At 33.2% G+C, this 22,555-nt stretch overlaps 4 protein-coding genes across 5 annotated transcripts; 1 reads left to right on the top strand and 3 right to left on the bottom strand.

The window, feature by feature from the left end:
- Positions 1–625: 625 nt before the first annotated feature.
- On the bottom strand, positions 626–3,090 carry LOC106110432 (kelch-like protein 30). Its single transcript, XM_013292256.1, has 4 exons — positions 2,867–3,090; positions 1,791–2,794; positions 1,233–1,579; positions 626–882 (listed from the first exon to the last, which is right to left on the bottom strand). Exons 1-4 carry the CDS (start codon positions 3,002–3,004, stop codon positions 647–649), a joined length of 1,725 nt encoding a protein of 574 aa, XP_013147710.1. The 5' UTR covers positions 3,005–3,090; the 3' UTR covers positions 626–646.
- A 314-nt stretch (positions 3,091–3,404) lies between these two features.
- LOC106110484 (DNA repair protein RAD51 homolog 1) lies at positions 3,405–7,200 on the top strand. Of its 2 annotated transcripts, XM_013292329.1 has the most exons (7): positions 3,407–3,469; positions 3,500–3,657; positions 3,728–3,927; positions 4,377–4,524; positions 5,188–5,396; positions 6,325–6,454; positions 6,859–7,200. In XM_013292329.1, exons 2-7 carry the CDS (start codon positions 3,574–3,576, stop codon positions 7,102–7,104), a joined length of 1,017 nt encoding a protein of 338 aa, XP_013147783.1. In that variant the 5' UTR covers positions 3,407–3,469; positions 3,500–3,573; the 3' UTR covers positions 7,105–7,200. The 2 variants fall into 2 exon arrangements, with proteins under 2 accessions (XP_013147782.1, XP_013147783.1); XM_013292328.1 differs by having other exon boundaries at positions 3,405–3,657.
- A 350-nt stretch (positions 7,201–7,550) lies between these two features.
- Positions 7,551–13,827, bottom strand: LOC106110482 (NAD-dependent protein deacetylase sirtuin-2-like). The gene is made up of 7 exons (XM_013292327.1): positions 13,635–13,827; positions 13,306–13,548; positions 12,966–13,172; positions 12,417–12,566; positions 11,953–12,145; positions 11,322–11,505; positions 7,551–10,827 (listed from the first exon to the last, which is right to left on the bottom strand). The coding sequence occupies exons 1-7, from the start codon at positions 13,747–13,749 to the stop codon at positions 10,696–10,698; spliced, it is 1,224 nt and encodes a 407-aa protein (XP_013147781.1). The 5' UTR covers positions 13,750–13,827; the 3' UTR covers positions 7,551–10,695.
- Positions 13,828–16,144: 2,317 nt separating this feature from the next.
- LOC106110428 (sodium channel protein Nach-like) lies at positions 16,145–21,989 on the bottom strand. The gene is made up of 9 exons (XM_013292252.1): positions 21,883–21,989; positions 21,276–21,482; positions 19,838–20,006; positions 18,902–19,047; positions 18,475–18,601; positions 17,924–18,073; positions 17,070–17,259; positions 16,286–16,463; positions 16,145–16,166 (listed from the first exon to the last, which is right to left on the bottom strand). Exons 1-9 carry the CDS (start codon positions 21,987–21,989, stop codon positions 16,145–16,147), a joined length of 1,296 nt encoding a protein of 431 aa, XP_013147706.1.
- Between the last annotated feature and the right edge of the window lie 566 nt (positions 21,990–22,555).

Genomic DNA, 22,555 nt, shown 5'->3' with positions numbered 1-22,555 from the left:
TCAAGGTCTCTTCAGCCGTTTAGGCTACAAACTCTAATAAACATCCATCCATCTAAACTTTTACATTTATAACATTAGTAAGATTTAATATTTGCATTTTTGTATATAATATGCATTAAAACTGAATTTATTAAAACAATTATTATATCATTACATTATTATGGACGAGCTTTCGCCGCGACTCCATCCGCGTGTAATTAAAAAAAGACAAAAGTGAGTAGCCTATGTGTTCTTCCAGACTATTCTCTACATCTATGTCAAATTTCATCGAGACCCATTAAGCCGTTTGGGCTGCAAACTCTAACAAACATCCATCTATTCATCCATCCATCTAAACTTTCGCATTTATAATATTAGTATGATTACTAGATTTTTTTTTTATTTGTCGTAGTCTAAATAAAAACTACAGTAGTACCTTGATAAGTTAAAGTCGAAGGGAAACAAAAAATACTTTAAGTTATAGGTTTTAAGTTACCAAAGGTCTATGTTGTAGAGGTTTTGGGCTCTGATGGGAAGGGAACATATTTTTTGAAGTTATACGAGATTTTTAAGTTACCGAGGTTTGAGTTTAATACAGAAGAACCTTCATTTTACTGGTAAATAAATATAATAAAACACTTAAAGATACAAAACTTTAGACTACAATTCAATCAGGGTATTTATTTAAATATTGCATATGATATGGCGACACAGATTTACATAATGGTGGTATATCCATAACCAAGGCACAGTAACCTGCTGTTTCATTTATTGTCATCTGTGTGTCTGTCCGTGTGTCCAGTACTTCAGGACAATCTGCGGTTTCCGTATATTCTTCTAGGGATAAAACATCATTATTTTTGAAGAGTTTATTATTTTCAGTGAATGCTAACAGTCGTCCGTCTGAAATAAATGGGTCACATAAGATTACGTGTTTTAGAAATACATACATTTTATTACTTGTTTTTAAAAAAGATTTATTTAAACTGAATGTTAAAAATTTCTTCAATTTGTAAAAGTTATTTTCTAGAGCATAAACATCTTAATAGCCTTTTTTATAATGAAAAAAGGTTGTAAAGCTGATTGTTGGATAATTTTACAAGAGAATGTTACAAGCCGAATTCGTAGATCGATCGTGTCTTTCTATCGCTTTGCTAGCACACACATTCAGGAATGTGATAATAAACCATACTTTTTCCTGTGAGCAATTGGCAGTCATTTATCACCTCAAAATATTTAAAAATAATACTCACCTAAAGTACATAAAACTGTAGGTATAGAATAAAAACTAGAAAGAGATTGTAATTCACTGTCAACAAATGGTCGAAACCGGTAGAGTTCATTATAATAACTTTGTGTGCAGTAAATGTACCCTTTGTGGGACACCATACATTTAACTCGGAAACTAACTCTAGCTACTAATTCCCATTCATCTTTATCATCGGTCTCCACATGTCTGTATATATGTTTGTGACTCGCTATATATATTTGATTATCATGACAACAAATTGCTGGATTCTGTATCGCATCTGGAAGTTTTGCTATACTCCTGAAAGTTTTCTCTCTCATATTATATATTACTGCTGTATCTAACACTACCCTGAAAATGAAATCAATTTAAATTGCTTATCACCTCCCTTAATTAATTTGTACTTTATATCACTAGCAACATGAAGGGTTTGCTGGGGTTCTTCGGAGAGCTGGGTTGGCTGGAGTAATCCATGTCCTGTTCTCACGCAAAATACGCACTAGCCGTGTAGTTGCGGAATCCGGAGCCCTTACTACTACTACTACTAATTTATATTACTAACCTAAACCCACCTACACCTCCTATAATGTATAAACAGTCTCCCAAAACGGCAACACTCCCATGTCTCCTCTGTGGCAATTGAACTCCATGTCTATTCCATTCTTTTCTCAATGTGTCATACTCTTTGACATCTCTCATAAATGTACCAGTACCTTTGCCATATTCCCCACCGACTATAATAAGTTTTGTACCATTATATGATACTACATTCCATCCCCATAAATTTTTTTCAACTAATTCCAACCACTTATGAAAACCTTCCCCTAAAGTATATGTGTACATATAATGTGGAGATTCATCTGCTAATGGTTGTTTGATTGTCATCGGTAAAGATATTGTAAACTTTAGTTTACGCTGCTTAATTTCTTTAACCAAATTACACACTTCATCATAAACTCTTCTAGTAAATGTTTCACATAATTCCATTTGTTCTGATATCTGTGGTAATATTTTCCCACATTTTTTATGTAGCATGACCAAACAATCAATAACTTTGGCAGGCAAGCTGCTGTTATAAACAGTTATTAATGATTTCATCTCTAATAAATCATTAAGTGATAACTTAGTTAAGTCTAAGCAACCCAGTACAATAATGATAGCATCAGCTCCAGTTTCATTATTCAATACCCAATCTAGACCAAATTTAAACACATCTAGTTCACATTCCGCATCTAAGTATGGATGAGAAAGGTACCAAAACAATTTTCTTATAGACGATATGTAGCTAGGCTTCATTGATTTGAATGAAAATAGACCAAATGCAACTGAATGTTCTTCCAGTTTCATATAAGAAGCGTTTTCAGCAATCGTCATTGTATCAATCCAGTTGGTAACAGATAATTGTATATCCAACATATATTCAATTTGTTTTATAAGTTCCGATATTTGCAGGAAATTAGCAGCCATTGCTATTTCACCAATTATTTGATGAGAATGCTCTGATAAATCCATTAAACCAATGTTCATATATTGAAGAATAATTTGCATTATATTTGGCTGTAAGACCTGCAATTCAATATAGAAATTAGCGAAAAGATCTGATATTTCATATAAAAAAAGTAATATCGATTTTCCTACATTTATAACAATTTGGCTTTTCTCTTTTTCTATATAATTTCCACTGAACATTGCCTTAAAATAATCACTATATTCACACAATATCTCTTTTTTTACTATAAACTCCTCTCCGCGGATTAAAAGCGAAATTTCGTCCATTATTAAGGAAATATAAGCGTTCAATCCAACACCGTTTTATTTTCAATTTTTGTTGCCGCTAAAAATAAACGTCACCAACAGCTGATTAATGTCAGAATGCAGATAAAATATTTATGATCTTGAGTTTTATATCCTCTTTCTTTCTAAACACTTTGTGTCTTGTTATCTCTTAATAATGAACAACACAAATTATTTTCTTTAGTTAAAAAACAATCGATTAATGTTTGTTTTCATTTTTTGAGTGTTTTCAATAAAACTTACATTATAAAACATTGATACGATTACAAAGTAATAATTAAGGAGAATTTTATACAAAGATTAACTTTAAAAAAGATAAGGAAAAAGGCGGGAAAAGGAGAAGTAAACCTTGAACCAACTTCAACTTTTGTTGTTTTGACTTTGACAGTTTGAAAACCATAAAAATATGTGCTCGACTTCATGAATTTTGTTTCAAATAATCAAGACCACAGAGTACTTTGTAACATACTGAAAGACAAAAGAAAACATTGATCGACTTATATTGCAATATTTGTAATTCTTAAAATTAAGTTATCAATAAATGATAAGTCATGACAGCCACAGCATCCGCTGTAACTGCGTCTGTTGAAGAAGATTTGGACGATTGTGGACCACAACTTATTAGTAAACTAGAAGTAATAACAATTTTAATAACGTAATTAACATTTAAATGCAAACAATACATAACTAAGTTAATTTATTCAGGGTAATGGAATAACGTCGGGTGATATAAAGAAGTTGGAGGAGGCGGGATATCATACGGTGGAGTCTGTTGCGTATGCTCCGAAAAAATGGTTGATTACAATAAAAGGAATATCTGAAGCAAAAGCAGATAAAATACTATTGGAAGCTTCTAAGCTAGTTCCCATGGGCTTTACAACTGCAACAGAATTTCATCAGAAGAGGTACTAAACTTGTTTAAACTTGTTTTTGTGTATTAAGACGTAAATCTTTTTACTAAATAAGTTACATCAACAGATTTATTACATTTTAATCAGATATGTATACTAGGAAGTGATATGTTTGAATTTATGATATTTTATAGTTAAATATGAATTGTATCCTTTTCCATACAATGTGGTTTAAAAAAAATATGAAAGATGAAAAAAAAAATAGTTTATGTTCACTTTTTATCCACATCCACTTTCATGAATAGATCATTGTTCATGCTTTAAGTCTAAATGTGGGTAGACTGGATAATAAATCCAGTACTTTGCTTTTTTATAGATAAAGATGAGTGTGATAAGGTTTACTTGTTAACTTTTTAGTGTTTTTGTATTAAAAATTATTTTCTATGACCAATGTACTATCAATAGTTTTGTATTTTGTGTGAATTATAATATTAATTTTCCAGAGCAGAAATAATTCAATTAACAACAGGATCGAAGGAGTTGGACAGATTGTTGGGCGGAGGAATAGAAACAGGTTCAATCACTGAAATATTTGGTGAATTCAGAACAGGGAAAACACAATTATGTCACACGTTAGCAGTGACATGTCAGGTATATTTTAATCTTCAATGTTATAACAAAGTTTCCGTTTACATGCACATTTTAGTACAATATCTGCATATAGTCATCATGTGAGCTAAATATCACTTCATATTTTCATGTATTGACTTGAGGAAATTTTAGTAAGTATTTGTTTTATAGTAGACATTAACTAAGATGACTGGATTTTCCATAACATCTGACAAATGTTTGTAGCTAACAAGATTGCAGTATTTGTATGTTATTTATGGAATAAGAATTTGACACAATACTTACTATTTACCACAACCCTAAGTACGACCTAGCAACCTACAATAAGAATCCTACACCCCTAGGTTTTTTTTAGTGACAGAATGGCCACTGTTTGCTTTAAAGAGGCATTTACAGATTCACCAGGCTTGAGTTGGCTGAGTGAGCTGTTACTTCGTTATTATTACCGTATTGGTTTTACTCTGGTTTCCCTTCAAAACATATAAATCTTTTGCCTTTTACACCCCTCGGTTCTCCTGATGAGCCAATGGCCACAGATCAATGCATAAGGATTTTTTACCCTATTAGTCATTTGAATGTATGGATTTGATAGGTCCAATATGAGAAAAATCCTATAGGTCGATTGGTCAAACTATATCCAACTGTGTGGTACTAGTTGTCTATAGTCTAGAAATTTAATTTCAGTTACCAATAGAACAGTCTGGAGGTGAAGGTAAATGTATGTATATAGACACGGAAGGCACGTTCCGGCCCGAGCGGCTGCTGGCGGTGGCGCAGCGCTACGGCATGGAGGGCGCGGCCGTGCTCGACAATGTCGCCTACGCCCGCGCCTACAACACTGATCATCAGACGCAGCTGCTTGTACAGGCCTGTGCTATGATGGCTGAATCTAGGTAAATCATCTTTTATGAAGTGAAAACTTGTGAAATCTAGTGGTAATAGACTTAAGCGACAATTGTATGAATTTTTCTTAATACTAGCAGATTTTTTTGTTAATTTCCTAATCTTACTTGTTACTAATATTATAAATGCGAAAGTTTAGATAGATGGATGTATGGATGGATGTTTGTTAGCGTTTGTAACCTAAACGGCTGGACGGATCTCCATGAAATTTGGCACAGGTTTAGAGCATAGTCTAGAAGAACACATAGGCTACTTTTTATCCCTGGAATAGTTACGGTTCCCGTGGGATTCATTAATTTAGTTTTTTAATGTTCACTCGATCATTCTGCAACGGTTCAACATATCTTATTGAAATTTGGCACAGATTTAAAACAAAGTCTGGAGTGAAACACATGAGATAAGCTTCATCCCCGAGAAATGTCCGGTTCCCGAGGGATACGTAGCTTTTTGTAATTTTTATAGTTCGCATGTTTTCTAATACCACGCGGACGAAGTCACGGGCAACAGCTCGTTACTAATATTTCCTTTAGCCATTTCTATTCGACCCTTGACTGCAAGATCTGTAGTCCATATTCCAAACCATTAGGCTATTAGCGCTTCGACATCGCTGTCGTATATCGCATGGATGACGCGAAAAAAATAACCAGATATTAAAATGAGCGTTAAAGCGCGAAGTTAAAAATAAGGAGCGTGTAAAAACACTGACAATAATTCACAGCTTTTTATTATGCTGTTGGGCGACTTATTGCTACCTAATTGCTTATTTGTAAATTGAAGAGCTTGTCTTGGTAAGATACAAGGTAATCTGTAAGTGGAAACCACAGATTTCAGCAACTGTACCAGTTTTGAGCTGCGAGTACCAAATTATTTTCATTTTTTAACATCAATTATACATGTCATTATTGTTTTTTTTTTCAGATATTCATTACTGATAGTAGACAGTGCAACAGCGTTGTATAGAACAGACTACTCAGGCCGTGGTGAGCTCAACTCCAGGCAGTTACATCTTGGCCGCTTCATGAGGATGTTGCTCCGACTGGCTGATGAGGTAATATTTATTTTATTTTCTTAAACCAACTATTTTGATAAACTATAGTTATTATTGTCATACTTCAAAGTTATAAATGCGAAAGTTTAGGTGGTTGGATGTTAGTTTTTGCAGCGTAAAGTACTGAATAGATCTTGATGATGTAGAACATAGTTGGGAAAACACATAGTATACTTAGTTTTTTTTTTAATTCCACCTAGATTGAGTCGTGGGTGAAAGCTCTAATCGTTCCCCAGTAAACGCGATAAGTAAAATAAAAAAAAATAAAATTGAATCTCACTTCATTTTTTTTCTGAATCTTTTTCTCAATATTTTATAGTATATTCATCTTTTATAGTCAGTCATGATTTTTTTAATTAAGGTAAAAGTCGTGTTACTCTTTACTCACAATTTTATTTTTGTAGTTTGGTGTAGCGGTGATAATAACCAACCAAGTAGTTGCCCAAGTGGACGCTGTTGGTGTATTCAATGCTGATACAAAGAAGCCAATTGGAGGCCATATTATAGCACACGCGTCCACTACCCGGCTGTACCTGAGGAAGGGGAGGGGAGACAACAGGGTATGCAAGATATACGACAGCCCCTGTCTGCCGGAGACGGAGGCTATGTTTGCTATCAGCACGGAAGGTATCACCGATGCAAAGGAGTGAATTGGAAAGCTGGCTTTTTTAATTAAATGTATTTAATATTAATGTGATGTTTAATCTGTAAGTTTTGGTTATAATAAATATCTATTTTAATACTAATTATTATCTTATTTAGACTACCTTACATATTGTAAATCCTAGTTTGGATGTTCTTTACTACGGTTATTTAGTATAAATATAAAACATAGTCTGAAAGTACATGTAGACTAAGTTATTTTATTTTGTAATTCTGCGGGGACAAAGTTAGGCGAGCTAGTATTATAAAAAAGTTTATTGTTGGTATCCTAGACGTACATCCATTTACACAAATACTTGTGAATTTTACTAACATTATAACTGCGAAAGTTTGATTGGATGGATGTTTGTTGGAGTTTATAGCCTAAAATGCTGAACAGATTTTGATGAAATTTGGCATAGATGTAGAACACAGTCTAGAAAACATACACCAATTTTTTTTTTTAATTCCATGTCGACAGAGTTGTGGGCAGAACATGATCATTTGTTGAATTATGATAGGATCATGGTCTCACTGATTTTTAAAATGCAATTGAGAAAAAAGAAGATAACTCAGGGCAGAAAATCATTTTATTAACTCACTAATTTAAGCACTTCAACACTAAAACATGCCTTTATTAGGTAAAATTTTAAATTAACTTTAAATAAAATCCACCTTAATGATTATGATATAAAATTGATTTTTTATATATGTGTTACATAAATATATGGATATACATAGATACATGTTTAAAGGCATTCAGCATTGCTTATTGTTTCAGTCTTTGACTCTATGCAGTATTTAAGACTCAAAAGTAAAGCATCTCTTTTTATTTCATTTTCTGAGAATTTCGAAACATTTAAAAATGTATTTATTTGAGTCTTAAATACTAACGAATCTCACAACTTCATATATTGCTAATTAATATTTTTGTTTAACTTTTGTATAATGGAATCAAAAATATTCTCAACATATTGACGTTATTTTACTGTAAGCAGTCCAATATGATAGTATTTTTTATTATTATTAATATTGTACATATTTTAAGAATAAACGCATGTTCGTTTTAAAAATAAATAAACTCATCTACTCAAGTTTACTCAAGAATCCATAATTAATAAAAAAGTTATTTTTTTATTAACAAACAAGCAAATAAATAATTGTACTTCGTAAGTAACTTATTATAAGAGGAAAAATTAAGAATGCATGCAATATAAAATATTATATTTGGTTTTTAAAAATTATCTCAAAGGTAGGAGAATATTTTTTTATGTTTTAATAATTCAGTGATTAAAAAATACCGATACCTAGATTATCTCATGGGCGTCACCACATGCCCCTTCCGAGACAGTCGAAAATAGTAAAAATAAATAAAATAAATTAAAAAACTAAGATATATAAGCAAAGACCCACATGTTAGCTTTTTAACTATTTCGATATATTCTGTATTCTTAAAAAAGTTATTTGGTCTGTTTATCGATAATATTTATCTTTATTTAAACAATAATATTGTTAGGAAAATATTAGGAAACGGAAGGAATAGTGGGGGGGGGTTAGTTTTATAAAATACATGGCGAGTAGCTAGGGCGCTTAGTCGCCAACAAGTTCAGTGTTGTTCTAGTCACCACGGAACGTTCGATATCTTTGCGTTGTCGCATTGGAGTTCAGTTTGTGTTTTAAATTTATTTACAAGTCATTGCCTCCGTCTATATTATAAAGGAAGTCATTTGAGGAAACATCTAACATAATTAATTAAAAAAAACGACTAATCAGTTTTTCAGTAAAATATTACTCTTTGAAATAAAAAAACTTAGCCCCCTTGATTATCAGTCTACCCCCCACTTGTCATCGCCTAACCCAGATCAGCTGGCGACGTCCATGGACTATCCTATGATTATATGATAATATATATAAGAATTTTAGATATTAATATTTATTGATTAAAGATTTTTTTTAGTTTTTAATTTAGTTTTTAATAAAACTATAGGAGGTTGTCATATGTTAGGAAAGAATTACTAAAGAGTATGAAAGCAGGTACACGGGTTATTTTCTGCACGAATGAAAATGCACTAATACTAAATTACAATAAATAACTCCCATAAAACTATTCACAATGCACTACTATAAATTAAAATGTCATTTGTTGATATCAATTGTATCAGGAATATATTTTAGGAATATTTTGAAAGACTTATTAATTGGAATTTTTAAACATTACTTTTGCAGCTTATAGCAAAATATTTTTATACATTCGTCTATGGATTAAGCTCATTATTGACGTATTGCATAGACAATTATTGCCATTATATAAACTTTTAGCTATATGTTTTTTATTTTTTTAATTAAATTATAAAAAAATCTAATGCTAGATATGAAATGCTTTGCCTTTTCTCATTGTATACACGATAAACCATAAAATGCACACATGCTAACCTAACCTAAAACTGTACTAGTCAAAGACAGACGCGTTTTGACAGTTTTAGTTGTCAAATAATTTACTTAAAAATGTTTTTTTTCGTTTTTGAAAATATGAAACGTTTGAAACTTGTCAAAACGAGTATAGAGATATTGTCAGTTAATAGAATATTAAGGGCGTCAATTAAGAGCGTCGCTACTTGATTTAGGTGTGTAGGTAGTAGTAGGATTTAGGTAGTCTCCCCATGACTACCATTAGTATTGTATTATGGTAGTTTTTATATTTATTTAACATTTTTAGTGTCAATAGGGAGAGGGGGAGTTGCGAATGAAATGTCAATATGTTCCGACGCGTTTAAAATAGAAATTAGTACTCTAGTTTAGTTAAATTATTGATGTATTTCATAATAAAATGCTTTAGTCAGAAAACTTCATGAACAATTCGATTGACACCATTAATATTTTATTACATTTAACTTTTAAGATATAGATTTATTATGTTGACTTACATTATCATTGACAAACAAGAGGAGAAAATACATGTGCCGTTGCAATGAAAATACTCTATTACTTGCAATCATAGACTATATTCCACTGGAAAGGCTAAAGCTAGTAGTTGCTAGTATTTTACAAAATGGTGGTAAATTTAATTTCCGCCATTTTAGTGGTGACGGTTGGTATCGGTATTAGAAACTGGAAATTTTCTGACTAACTTCAACCGGCACACAGCTTAAAAGCAATCTATCCAAGCAGCGAGCACTCCAGTGGATATTTGTAAGGATTATAAATGCCAGTAGCTGGCACATGTGCACGAAAACTTCACGTTCTAGCTGCAATCACTAGCATGGTTTAATTTTGTGACAGTTACTGATATACAAGTTATCCTTAATTTAGGTTACTCTTAACCCTTATTGGGGAGGAGCTGGTAAGAGGGGGATACAGAGCTCCTCTTGAACATTTTCCTGGTATGAGAACATATTACGCGCATGTAACTGTCTAACTAGTGATTTCCATTTTACTGGCATGTGTATTACCACCGTTTGACTGGTTCATAAATGGCCATTAGTTAGACTTAAGTGCAAACCAGGCCGACTTGGCAACATTCTTGTTGACTAATCCAGTGCTTGAGTACTATCTACCTGTACTGGCCAATTGCGCAGGCAGGAGCAGAAGCCATGGTTTGCTTACAGTTTAGTTTCAGAGCTGGTCCCCGCTAAGTCCGCTGTCTCCGGGATGGAAACCTGAACCTGTGGTGCAATGCCTACTTCCCGCTCCAAGCGTTCATGTTCTAAACTCACTAATGCTTGTAATTCCTCCTGAAAATATACCAGTTAAATGCATTTGAGGTCATGTAGAATTCTAAATAAACCAATGGTAAAGTGAATGGAATTGATGTCCTTTTATTCTAACTGTTTCTTGCGACTTTGTTCGCGAGAAAATAAAAAATATAGCCAATTTTGTTCTCAGATAAATTACCTTTCTAATGGTGAAAAAAAATTTTTCAGTTCGGCGCAGTACTTTTTGAGTTATTTCAATACGTACAAAAATACAAATGTTTTCTCTTTATACCATTACTATAGATTAGTATTGATGTTCAAACACTTTTTTTTAACTGACAACAGAACTATAGTAATAAAGCAATAAGACTATTCTATACATGTTGCAATGTTAACTTTTGTCATAACAGTAATAAGACTAATCTATACATGTTGCAGTGTTGCCTTTTGTCATAATGGTAATGAGACTATTCTATACATGTTGCAATTTTGACTTTAGTTGTAAGCTAGGGTAATAGTTATCGGTGACATACCCCCCATCCAAGGCGTTGTGCGAGGTCACGGCAGCCGTGGTCGCAGTCCCCGAGACGCGCCACGTCGCGCACGGAGCGCTCGTCCAGCTGCAGCCCCCCCGCCAGCCCGCACAGCCGCAGCAGGGGCGAACGCTCTCCAGCCTTCTCACGGTTGATCAACAACCTCGGACACCACTCCGGCACCCTACATATTACCCAATACTTGTCTTGTGTACTGTGATTGACAGTGTTGTAAATGTGACAAAAAAAAAAAATTGTTTTAAAATGTGTGAAGATAATGACTTTTGAGAAATTTATATTGCCCAAATTTAATATTCACTAACTTGACTTTTCATGGCTCCATTGTCTTTGTCAATATTTATTCTAGTTCAGAATTCATTACTTCCAAGTACTGGCATTTAAAATTCAATTTCTAACACACAATCTATTCCTTAGAAATGTAATTTCTTAAATAAGTCTTACATTACTTTTGAAGATTAAACATTTTTCAATATTTGTTACATAAGCCTATATTTATTTAATAAGGCGACTTAGAATTTTACAGTTTTCACCCCATTTCTTTTCATAAGACGCAATATTTACCTAATTCCCGCACATTACAAAAACATATAGTAATTAAATAATAACTCACATATCTATGAGAGATGCAAAGGGTTGTACTTCTAGGGATGATCCCATAATGATGAGCAAGTCGCACTTCTGGAAGTCTTCCTGGAGACAGGTCTGGAACCTCTCAGGCAAACTCTCACCAAAGAATACAATATCCGGCTTGATAATGCCTGGACATTCTGTGCATATTGGTATTTGATCGGCAAATATTATTTCTGGAAATTAAAACTGTGAATTTGACATTTGAAAATATTCACACTCTAGCTGTTGCTTGCGACTTTATCCGCGCGGAATTACAATAACGTAGCTTTTTATAGGTGACAGAATTTTTGAAATTGGCCCAGTAGTTTTTAAGTTAATATAAAAATACAAATTATGAATCCGCCATTTTCGAAATCGCCGCCATCTTGGATTTTTCGTAGATTTCGTTGTTTTAGCCAATGTTTTGATTAAATCGTTCTTGTTGTAAAATTTTGAACATATTACCTTTAACATATTCCAAAGAGTATTGTTTCCTACAATTAAGACAGTGTGAGGTGTAGAATGTTCCATGTGCTTCAACAATTTTGTCCTCCGGTAAGCCGGCGACTCTCTCTAATGTGTCAATATTCTGTGTGTAATGACGGAGCAATAATCCTGAAAACGCCTTTATATCAGTGTCAGTGTTAATATTTATTTCATACTATACTGTTTGCAAATTTATCTGTGGAATTTTAGCTTCACAATATTTTAATGGTAGTATTTCTAAAAATTCTAATTTAAATGATAAGTAAGATAATTAATTATTTATGGCTTACTCACATATACTTTTTTCCGAAGACGGCACCGTAGTATATAGTAGAGTAAGCCGTAAATAATTAATTAAAATGTCTCACGAAAGTTTAAATAATTTGATTTTTATAAGTAAGATTGTAGATTCCATACTACAAAGAAATGACATGAACACAATCATCTGTTTTGGTTTGGTTTATAGCACTTTTATATTAGTTTTTAACATGTTTCATAGTTTAAATGCATCGAAAATATAAACTTTACCTTTTTCATGTAGAAGTCTGATGAAATAATGTGAAATTGTTGGTTTAAAACTTCCCGGGTACAATTCTTTGGCCAATGTGAAGAATGGCTTAGGATTATCTCTGAAGAAGCTAATATCAAATATTGCTTGTGGTTCCGGGAGATTGTACTTTTGTAGATTGTGATATAAACCTGTTTCAGGACTCCTGAAGTCGGGAATTCCAGCAGCTAAACATATAAAAAAAAAATTAAGAGTGCATTAAAAGTGTGCTATGTAAAACTAGGTTTCAAACAAATCATAACATCTTTTACATAACATGTATTTTTTGATTTATATTAAAAAAGGTAAAAGACCACTTACAAGTAGAGATTCCTGCACCTGACAGTGTTATTATATTTTTGCATTTATCACTCTGTATCCATTTCACAATTCCGTCTAAGGAAACTTCTTCCAATACTTGTTCTGTCGGTGTCGAAGGTTCTGATGGCTCATAAAAGCCTAGCTTTGATGCTAAATAACGACGAATTGAATCAACATCTAGATCGCGAAGTCTGGAACCTAAACCTTCGAATGCATTTGGCGGGATGTTGTCAACGACAGGTTCTGTGTACAAATACAAGATAAAAAAAATTATGACAATGTATATCATGTAACATATTAATTATAGCACAGATTTTATAATCCCTTACCATCACTGTTTCCCGGTGGTGAATTGTCGGACATTTTTGATAAATATCGCAAATTGCGACTCTGAAACTTTGTCCAAACCTGCCACGGTCTTTTTGACAGATAAATGACGCGCATTCTCGGAAATAGCTATGGAAAAATTTAGCTAATGCTATAGACGCGTTTGCATTAACTGCGTATTTTGCCAAATCTAATAAGTTATGTAACTATTTGTAAGTAATTATTACATTAATTATATGAATTAAGCGAATGCTATGATAAATTATGTACAAGGAATACTTAAAATTAAAAAAAAACTTCTAGTCCTATTTAGTGTTGAAAGTACTACAAGTGGAATGTTAGGAAAATATAAATGTTGTATATTATAATTATGCTGTCTTATATCTATTAATCAACTGTTCTAAAAATAAGATATAATTTTTCTTTCTTCCAAATCGATTTTATAATCGTTAGTAGTCGTTTAATCGATATTTATGTCAATTCAGATAAAGTGTTGCTCCGAGAGTTTTGTTTGGTGTTAACATTATAATCTATTAAGAGTATCTTATTATATTAGTATTAACTAATTTTCCTATGTAATTCTACATCATTTTTTACTTAGCGACATATTAGTTGCGTTTAGTGTATAAACACAAGAAAGCTCACTGAAGATGGCAAATAATAATAAAAGAAGAGTTGCTTACATATATTGTAAATTATTTTAAAAATGCTACTGTTTGGTGTTTTCTTAATTAATATTTTATTGTCAATGGAACTAAAGATATTAATCCAAATTGTCAACTTTCAATAAATCTAATTAGAATTACTATATTTGATCCAAATAAACTGAGCAAGTTAAAATAAAATAATTAAATGATTAGATATAAATATTCAATATGAAATAGTTAGAACTTTTAGTTGCTAGGAATTAACGGCAGTAACAGTACTGTAACCTTCTCAAAAATAGCTTAATAACTAAAATAGGGAATTTAAAAACAAAAAAGTAAAGAACTTCAAATATGCTAATGATAGATATGCTTAATAAAATCCCAGCAACACTGCCGACGCTACCTGCAATAAAGGTAAATAAATAAAATAGTAAAAAGGAAATTTCATCTACCTAAACGTAACACCTGCAGTGATATTACGATTTTACAGCTATTACATTCTATGTGGAGGAATTTTAAAGTTCCGTCGTGTTGATTTATGGTTAACTTGCTTTCACCCGCGACTTTGTCCGCGCGGAATAAAAAAAAACAAAATCAAGTAGCCTATGTGATATTCGAGACTATGCTGTACATCCTTGCCAAATTTCATCGATATCCGTTCAGCCGTTTAGGCTACAAACTCTAACAAACATTCATCCATCCATCTAAACTTTCGCATTTATTTGTTAATCGGTGCAATTTATCAATACTATTTATCTTTATTTAAAACAACAATATTGTTAGGAAAATATTAGAAAACGGAAGGAATAGTGGGGGGTAGTAGTATAAAATACATGGCAAGGTGTAGCTCGGACGTTCAGGCGCAGTCTCAGCCTTCAGTCGCCAACAAGCTTAGTATTTTTCTAGTTATCGCCACGGAGGGTTCGATATTTTTACGTTGTCGCCTTGGAGTTGAGTTTGTGTGTGTTTTTTAAATAATTTATAAGTCTATATTTTAGAAAAGTCAGTTGTGTCGAAACATTTAATAGTACTTACTAACTAGTTCATACCAGTACTGTACCACGTCCAAGCGATTCAAGGTCCCATGAAATGCGGATTGGTATATGGACACAAAACATTTATTCGTTACATTAATTTTATGTGAGCCAACACTGCGAACAGAAGTATAATAATTTGCAACTCTTATTAATTATCATAAAATAGTTTCATCTGTATTTCGGAATATCGATATTGTTAATAATCGATTTTAAATGATTACATTTAAATATGTTCACAAATTGCAATAAAACGTCATAATGTTGTTTGCTTCTCATATAATTCATACTTTTTTAGTGGTGCAAAAGGAATTTTGTGATCAGTGACGTGGTCAAAATATTGGGTCGTGTGATTAATGGCAGGTGGTTTGCAATCCCTCTTCTAGATCAGTGTTCAAAATTTTTAAAGACGTTAGAACTAATTCATAAAAAAATTATAAGAATTCTTAAAAAAGGGTAATCTTCAAGGCTACTTAGCACGTTGATGAAACGTTACTTTATATATAATTAGCTTTTGCCCGCGACTCTGTCCGCGTGGAATAAGAAAACAAGAGTGAGTAGCCTATGTGTTCTTGTAGACTATACTCTATATCTGTACCAAATTTCATCGAAATCCGTTCAGCCGTTAAGGCTACAAATTCTTAACAAACACCCATCTAAACTTTCGCATTTATATTATTAGTATGAAGTAAAAATGAGTTATTATTATTCCATATATTCGCTTATTTACTACATAATAAATTTTAATTGATTTATATAAATATAAACATGCATATTTGAAAAAATAGAGCACCACCGGCTGCGAAATCCGACGTCTTAAGCAACCAGTGGTCAGGACTGCAGAGTCAGGAACCTCCTCACAATGCGTGCAGATTCTATTATTATTATTAAGTATGATAGTATGATTTGATTCAACTCAAAAGGTGGTATAGTTTTTATTTCGTATTTGGGTCAGAAGTATTATATACTTACCTATGTAATTTCAAGGTTTTAATGTATTGGTGTTGGTAGTTAATTTTGGTTGCTTGGCTTTCGTGCTTTGTAAATTCGCAGTCTGGATGACATTGTGGGCAGTATAACGACTCCTGGAACTCTCTATCTAAGCCTTCGGTATTTTTTGAACCAATTGGATATATGAGAAGAAGCCTCTCTAAAACCATTACAAAATATACATAATGATCTTCATACGAGATAGACACTCATTGTAGTTTATAGGATAACCTAACGTAGTCATAACTAGTGGTATTTAATGCAATATGTATTTTGAAATAATGTACTAACAGCTGAATATGGAAACGAAATTTAAACATCTATATTCTTCGAATATTATGGCGGCTCGATCGCACGCACTAGTCGCTGAGCAGAACACAATTTTAGGTGAAGCAGCACTTCTCGTGACGCAACTGAAGGTCAGCGGCCAAAAATATTGCAAGGCTTTGATGTAATATCTCAAATAAGGCAACGTTTCAATTCCAAATGCGATTAATCGGCGTTTATGAAGCGAAGTGTTTGAGTCATTACAACATTATCTAACTAGGTAAGTTTTGACTAGACGTATAGGTTGTTTGTTCTCACAACAGACAAGTCATGTTAATTTCGACCTAAAAAGGGGCACTGGCTTCTTTAGTAACCCTAGACTAGTGTCGCATATGATTTTTAAGGCAAATTTATCACCAAGTGGTCATACTATTTGGTGATAATTATAAAGATATCTTATTGTAAACTTCAGAATTTAATTAATTAAAGTTAACTTTACCTTTTATTTTATCCAGGCATGATAAATCATTTAAAGTGCAAGTAGGCTTATCTGAAACTATCGGGAAAGCGTATGGTGTACACCCACATAGTGCGTGTATTGCTTTTATCCGACAGTTGTAGATGCAGGCGCTATAAGAATACATGTCTTCGTATTCTTTCTTACGTTCGTCGCGGAAGAGACATTTCCGCTGTCAGAAATAGAATAATAGTTAGTGGCAACATTATAAATAAACAAATGCAATTCGAATTATTAAAAGACCGGATTAGCTGTAACTCCGACAACACATAAAATCGTATGACACCTTAATTGTCTAAAATAATGATATGAAATGACATAGATACAAACCAACATACATAATGCCATACTATTAAGAAGAAATCGGAACCGTGCCGGAGTTGCGGCACAACACTAGAACATTGGCATACACGTGCCAGCCCTATGACAACTGTCAATGTCAATCACAAGTACTTATGGATAAACGCGCCATTCTGGCAGGAATAAAGTAGATAGTACAGTAACAAAATAGATTTACGTTGTTTACGATTATGTTATTGTCTAAAAATGCATACCGGTGTAAAACATAACTATCTTGTCCCTCGAGAAATCTGGCGAAACTAACCTATGACAATGTTGTTATAATTTCCCTGAACTTCCGCAATAGATGAAACTTAGCAACAATAGCGCGATAATAAACTGAGCATTTAAAATTGAAGATGTATAGTAGGATAGTATAGGCTTGGATAGTCTTGGTAAACTTGTCTTCTGTCTGGTGATGGCAGAAGGAGTGTTACATGTACATTTCAGTCTCGTCTTCGGTCAAATGTAGCGGTGAAAGTGTTGGGTGTACGTACCGTTTCAGGGTTGTATTTGCGCACTTCGGGCGTGGCCACTTGTTTTATGGATTTGAGGCCGAGTTGCAAGAATTGACCCGGCTGTACAAAACGCTGCGACACCCTGCCACTGTTCGGGTCCGCGTAGTGCGTTGGCTCGAAGATTAGAATCTACGATAGCATATGTCATCATTACTTTGAGATTCGACTTGCGACTAAATTAAATGAATACCGACTTCAAATATGAATAAATATTAGTAACTATAAAAATTGATATTTATAGTTCTGTTTTTACCGACATCAAAAAATTAGGAGCTTCTCAATTTGTTTTTTGACATTTTTTGTAACATCTTTAATATTAACAGGTGAGTATTACAATAAATATTATGTCGTTAACCGAAATTTAAAAAATAAATGTATGATCGTCGCGCCCTTACAAGGTTAAGTTTGATGAACTGCTTAAAGTAGGTTCAACTAGTCATAAACTGCATGAATTCATATTCAGATAGAATCAGATAACTAGTTTGTGATTAAAAAAACAGCCCCTTAAATATGAATAAAAAATTTCTTACTTCTACACCTTGTCCAGGGCGAGTAGTATAAGTATAGTCTTCTATGAGAGGATCGATTAATAAATTCAAACCGAATAGGGGACCAGGATAATATTGACGTTTTACTTGGGAGATTCGTTTGGAGGGTCTGAAAATAAAAAATACATTTTTCACCTTAGTATAAGAACCTCGCACAGAAGAGCGCGGAACGCGGCCGGTGTTAGTGTGAGAGAGAGGCATCGGTAATGTAAATTATAAATAGGATAAATCGGTGTGGGCTTTCATTTGTAAATCATGTAGTATTGTAAAATATTAAATGAAAGGATGGATATTTGTTAGAAGTTATCTTTGAAACGGGTGAACGAATCTCGATGGCACATTTGTAGAATATAGTGTGGACGGAGTCAAGGGTACAGGATTAAAAAAAGTTTATATTATATTTCCGTACGTTCCAGCTGCGTTATAATTAAGGATGTAGTTAAAAGTGCAACAGAATCCCTTGTTTGTGCGCCGGATATCGAAGATGCTTTCGCAATCGACCTTCTTTCCTGCCCAGAAGCACAGCAGGAGCATTTCTTTACACTTTGGCGCCAACTGGAGGTTAACATTGGATTATGTCAGTGATGAACTGCAAACTCTGTTTATAACAAGTAGCAATATGAGGAATAACAGGAAAAAAACTTCGTTAATTTGTTATTTTACTAGGATAAGAGATCATACGGAGGACGCATAGTATTTTGCAGAATATCAGCGTTTTTATCCCCAGGGGTACTTAACATATAGCTGAGCGAGAGACCCTATCAGTTCTGCATTGCAGTGCATGGTTAGAATGTCTATCGGCCTTACAAATAAACGCGGTATAAAGTTAAATTTAGGAATAAACCAAGTATAAGCAAAATTTCTACCAATACTTGTTTCACTTATTTAAATAAAATAGATTTTAACAATAGTAGAGCCCGGTTTAACATCTTTGCACGAATGGGTCGGCTCGCCCGGTGTAATACCACGACTACACAGAAGACAGGCATGAAGTGGGAGCAATTCTGTGTTTCGTCTGATTCGTGTGGTGTCGGAGACCCAAATTTAGTTCCTCGTTCCCTTCCCATCCTTTTCTTATAAGAAATTTGATGAAAATGGATTTGACAGTGGAGGAGACGTATAGGAAGGGTAAACATCCTCTTATGTGCGTCTCGTCCTCTGTCACTTAAGGGTAGGCAACGCATCTATGGTCAGGGGTAGCTTCGCCAGTTTGGCGGATTCAGGTGGCCGATTGCTCGTTTGCTACCATATATAAAAAAAATAATTAGTAGGTCGTCACACTATCGAATTAAGGGTTACGAACGAATGTTCATTAGACTGTGAATTTGTTATTAAATAAACTCACTTTTTTCATAGTAGATATAACCTTAGGCTCATATTTTACTCCGTCATTATTGTTAAGGAATTCTTCATGTAGGAAAGATTCTATGTCAACGTCATAGGAATAATCGAGCAGTCTTCCCAATTGTCTAATTCGGCTAAAAGTTATGTTACCACTTACATTTGTCTTGAAACTGAAAATATTCAACACTTCGTATAACGATAAACTTAACTGAGTATGTGGGTTGTACAAATATTTTATTGGTAAAAGTTATTTTTTATAGGTCAAAATGTTATTTTTTTTACAGATATTCTGAATGGAAAACAAGACAATCATGGTAGGAAATTTCCTCCACACTATACAGAGCTTTCTGAAATAGCCAGGACCTAAGTTTGTTTTTAAATGATCGTTTTTGATGGTCGGACGTGTGCTAAGACGTGACGTAGTTAGTAGTATTAGTAGGGGCTAGAGTTTCCGCAACTCCACGGCTAGCGCTTATTTTGCGTGACGTAGTTATAGATTGTCTAAATAAGGTTGATTAGCTTGATAAATCGCGCGTATGAAGTATCGAAAAGTAATATATAAACGTAAATACCATACTTAATTAACGGGTATCATAGTGCCGAAAATGAGCGCAAAGTGACCAACTATGAACTATCGATATTCGGTTTAATTATACAAAAGTATTAACAATTTCCACTTAGATTATGCCCACGCACATCTACCTATACTTTGATAATAAAGAGTAAACACACACTTCTTTGTTGCATAAGATGTCAGCAATTATTGCATATTTTTGAAGAATTCTTTTTTAGTCAAACGCCCTACGCTTACGTCACGCTTTAGGTAAATGGTATTATATATATTAATTTATAACCATAATATATATAAATTTATGGTAAATGCTTTGGATTAAAGCCCTTATGTGGGAAAGAGACTATAAGTTGCTGCCAACATCAAGAAAGCAAGCTTGCCATGGTTTGTCAGCGTCATGTCATTTTGACATTTGCAATTGATAATTTGACACATGTAAACAATAAACTAAAATTCTCATAATTTTATGAGGGTGAAGTCGCAGGGGAACAGTTAGTTAGTATAAATATGCATTTTTCATTCTTTGTATTTGATCTTTACTTTTCATGTAATCAAATTGTGGTATCTTAGTACCATCCACCGGTCCACATCAAAACAATCCATTTCAGACAGTATAGTTTAACAGGTTAGATTTGTCAGAAAATATGTCCTATATTGACATAGAAAATAGCATAATAACTTGACATGACAGCCACAGGAGAAAGAACTTAGAAATATTCTGGAAGAGCAGTTTTGTTTATTTTTAAATTCCACGCAGACGTAGTCGCCGGCAAGAGTTAGTGCTTATATAATTATGTTGGTACGTCTGTGTGAGGTTCTATTTTTAATTATTGTTTCCCGGAGTGTAATAGGGTTACAATTTACTTACATGTTCCGCTCTAATTCTAATAGAGCTGTTTTGCTTATTATATTTATATTGCAAATGGCAACTGCTGGGAATTCTATTTTGGATATCGGGTACATAGATGATTCCATATTGACTATCAATGGGCTGGAGAGACTTCCGAACCATAGATACCAGAGAAAATAACCTCCTATTCCGCACATTAAACCAAAAACCAGCAACCATGCAAGCCTGCAATAAATAATGTAACCGTTATCTTTTTAAAATAAAGATAGGCATCGCAAATTTATAAAAAAAGTCTATAAATTACATTTTAAATTATCATTAGAATAAATGCAGAAGGAATAATATAATAATTTAAAATGTCACATTTGACCTTGACATTTCATTACAATCCAGCAATATAACCTTGTAATGGCGAACATATTTTTTTTTCCAATATGTACCTACATATTTAATGCAATAATGACCATCGTTACAATGTTGTATCAGTAAACCCTTCTTTTTGAACATTAAAAAATGTAACAAATAATCGAAAAAAAAAAACATCGATTTTTTTTTTTTTTGCAACTATTGAATTCGATTCAGACTTGATTAAAGTACGTATCGATTCATTCGAATTAAGAATTACCTTTTCGTGATTGACGTGTTAGGGTCAGTCATCTGCTTGAAGCCTAAAATGGAACTATTTTTTGTATATCCTACAAAACATTTCTTGAAGATATCCCTTAGAGCCATTTCCATGTTAATTTTTCTACGTTGACGGAACTTTTTGCGTCTATATTCATGCCACCAGAGTTCCCGCCCTTTTATCTTCAAATTATATAATTTTATAGCAGACATTATTGCGGGACAAAAATCAAATCCAATGTGACGAGCTTTGATTTTAAAAAGAATAAACTGGCGATTCAAAAATAGTAGGGTTCCGTTGGTTTAATATTATCTTACACTAGCTGTTGCTTGCGACTTCGTCAGCGTGGATTTAAAAAAACGTTTTAAAGCCTATGTTACTCAGTTGTTATGTAGCTTTTTAACGGTGCATGAATTTTTGATCTCGGCCTCGTAGTTTTTGAGTTATTTCAATACATACGAAAATCCAAAAATCCAAATCTTTCTTCTTTATAATATTAAGTAAGTATAGATATAGATTGAAATATATTGGTTGCAGGTTTTTGGTTTATTACGACAGGACAGGGTAATGTTTTTCGACTAATTTGTATTTTAATAAGAAAATGTTACATACGATATTTAGTTTTTTTTTCTGTTTTAAAAATAAATGAACCCTAACAGTGTTGCGTGTTTCA

This window comes from Papilio polytes, unplaced genomic scaffold (genome assembly GCF_000836215.1).
Source record: "Papilio polytes unplaced genomic scaffold, Ppol_1.0 DF820622.1, whole genome shotgun sequence".
In the NCBI taxonomy this organism is placed as follows: Eukaryota; Metazoa; Arthropoda; class Insecta; order Lepidoptera; family Papilionidae; genus Papilio; species Papilio polytes.
This window is presented reverse-complemented; position numbering and strand designations above follow the sequence as displayed.

Bases quoted from the DNA above. Each gene is read 5' to 3' on its own strand.
- LOC106110432 (XM_013292256.1), bottom strand. From the start codon at position 3,004: ATGGACGAAATTTCGCTTTTAATCCGCGGAGAGGAGTTTATAGTAAAA. The intron at 2,795-2,866 runs GTAGGAAAATCG...ATTGAATTGCAG, and splicing joins AAAGCCAAATTGTTATAAAT to GTCTTACAGCCAAATATAAT. The intron at 1,580-1,790 runs GTTAGTAATATA...TTTCATTTTCAG, and splicing joins GGAGGTGTAGGTGGGTTTAG to GGTAGTGTTAGATACAGCAG.
- LOC106110484 (XM_013292328.1), top strand. From the start codon at position 3,574: ATGACAGCCACAGCATCCGCTGTAACTGCGTCTGTTGAAGAAGATTTG. The intron at 3,658-3,727 runs GTAATAACAATT...TAATTTATTCAG, and splicing joins AACTTATTAGTAAACTAGAA to GGTAATGGAATAACGTCGGG. The intron at 3,928-4,376 runs GTACTAAACTTG...TTAATTTTCCAG, and splicing joins ACAGAATTTCATCAGAAGAG to AGCAGAAATAATTCAATTAA.
- LOC106110482 (XM_013292327.1), bottom strand. From the start codon at position 13,749: ATGCGCGTCATTTATCTGTCAAAAAGACCGTGGCAGGTTTGGACAAAG. The intron at 12,567-12,965 runs GTAAAGTTTATA...AGGCGTTTTCAG, and splicing joins CAGACTTCTACATGAAAAAG to GATTATTGCTCCGTCATTAC. The intron at 12,146-12,416 runs GTAATATGTTCA...TTTAATTTCCAG, and splicing joins CTCTTTGGAATATGTTAAAG to AAATAATATTTGCCGATCAA.
- LOC106110428 (XM_013292252.1), bottom strand. From the start codon at position 21,989: ATGGCTCTAAGGGATATCTTCAAGAAATGTTTTGTAGGATATACAAAA. The intron at 18,074-18,474 runs GTAAGAAATTTT...ATGCTATCGTAG, and splicing joins GCCCTGGACAAGGTGTAGAA to ATTCTAATCTTCGAGCCAAC. The intron at 16,167-16,285 runs GTAAGTATATAA...CATTGTGAGGAG, and splicing joins AAAACCTTGAAATTACATAG to GTTCCTGACTCTGCAGTCCT.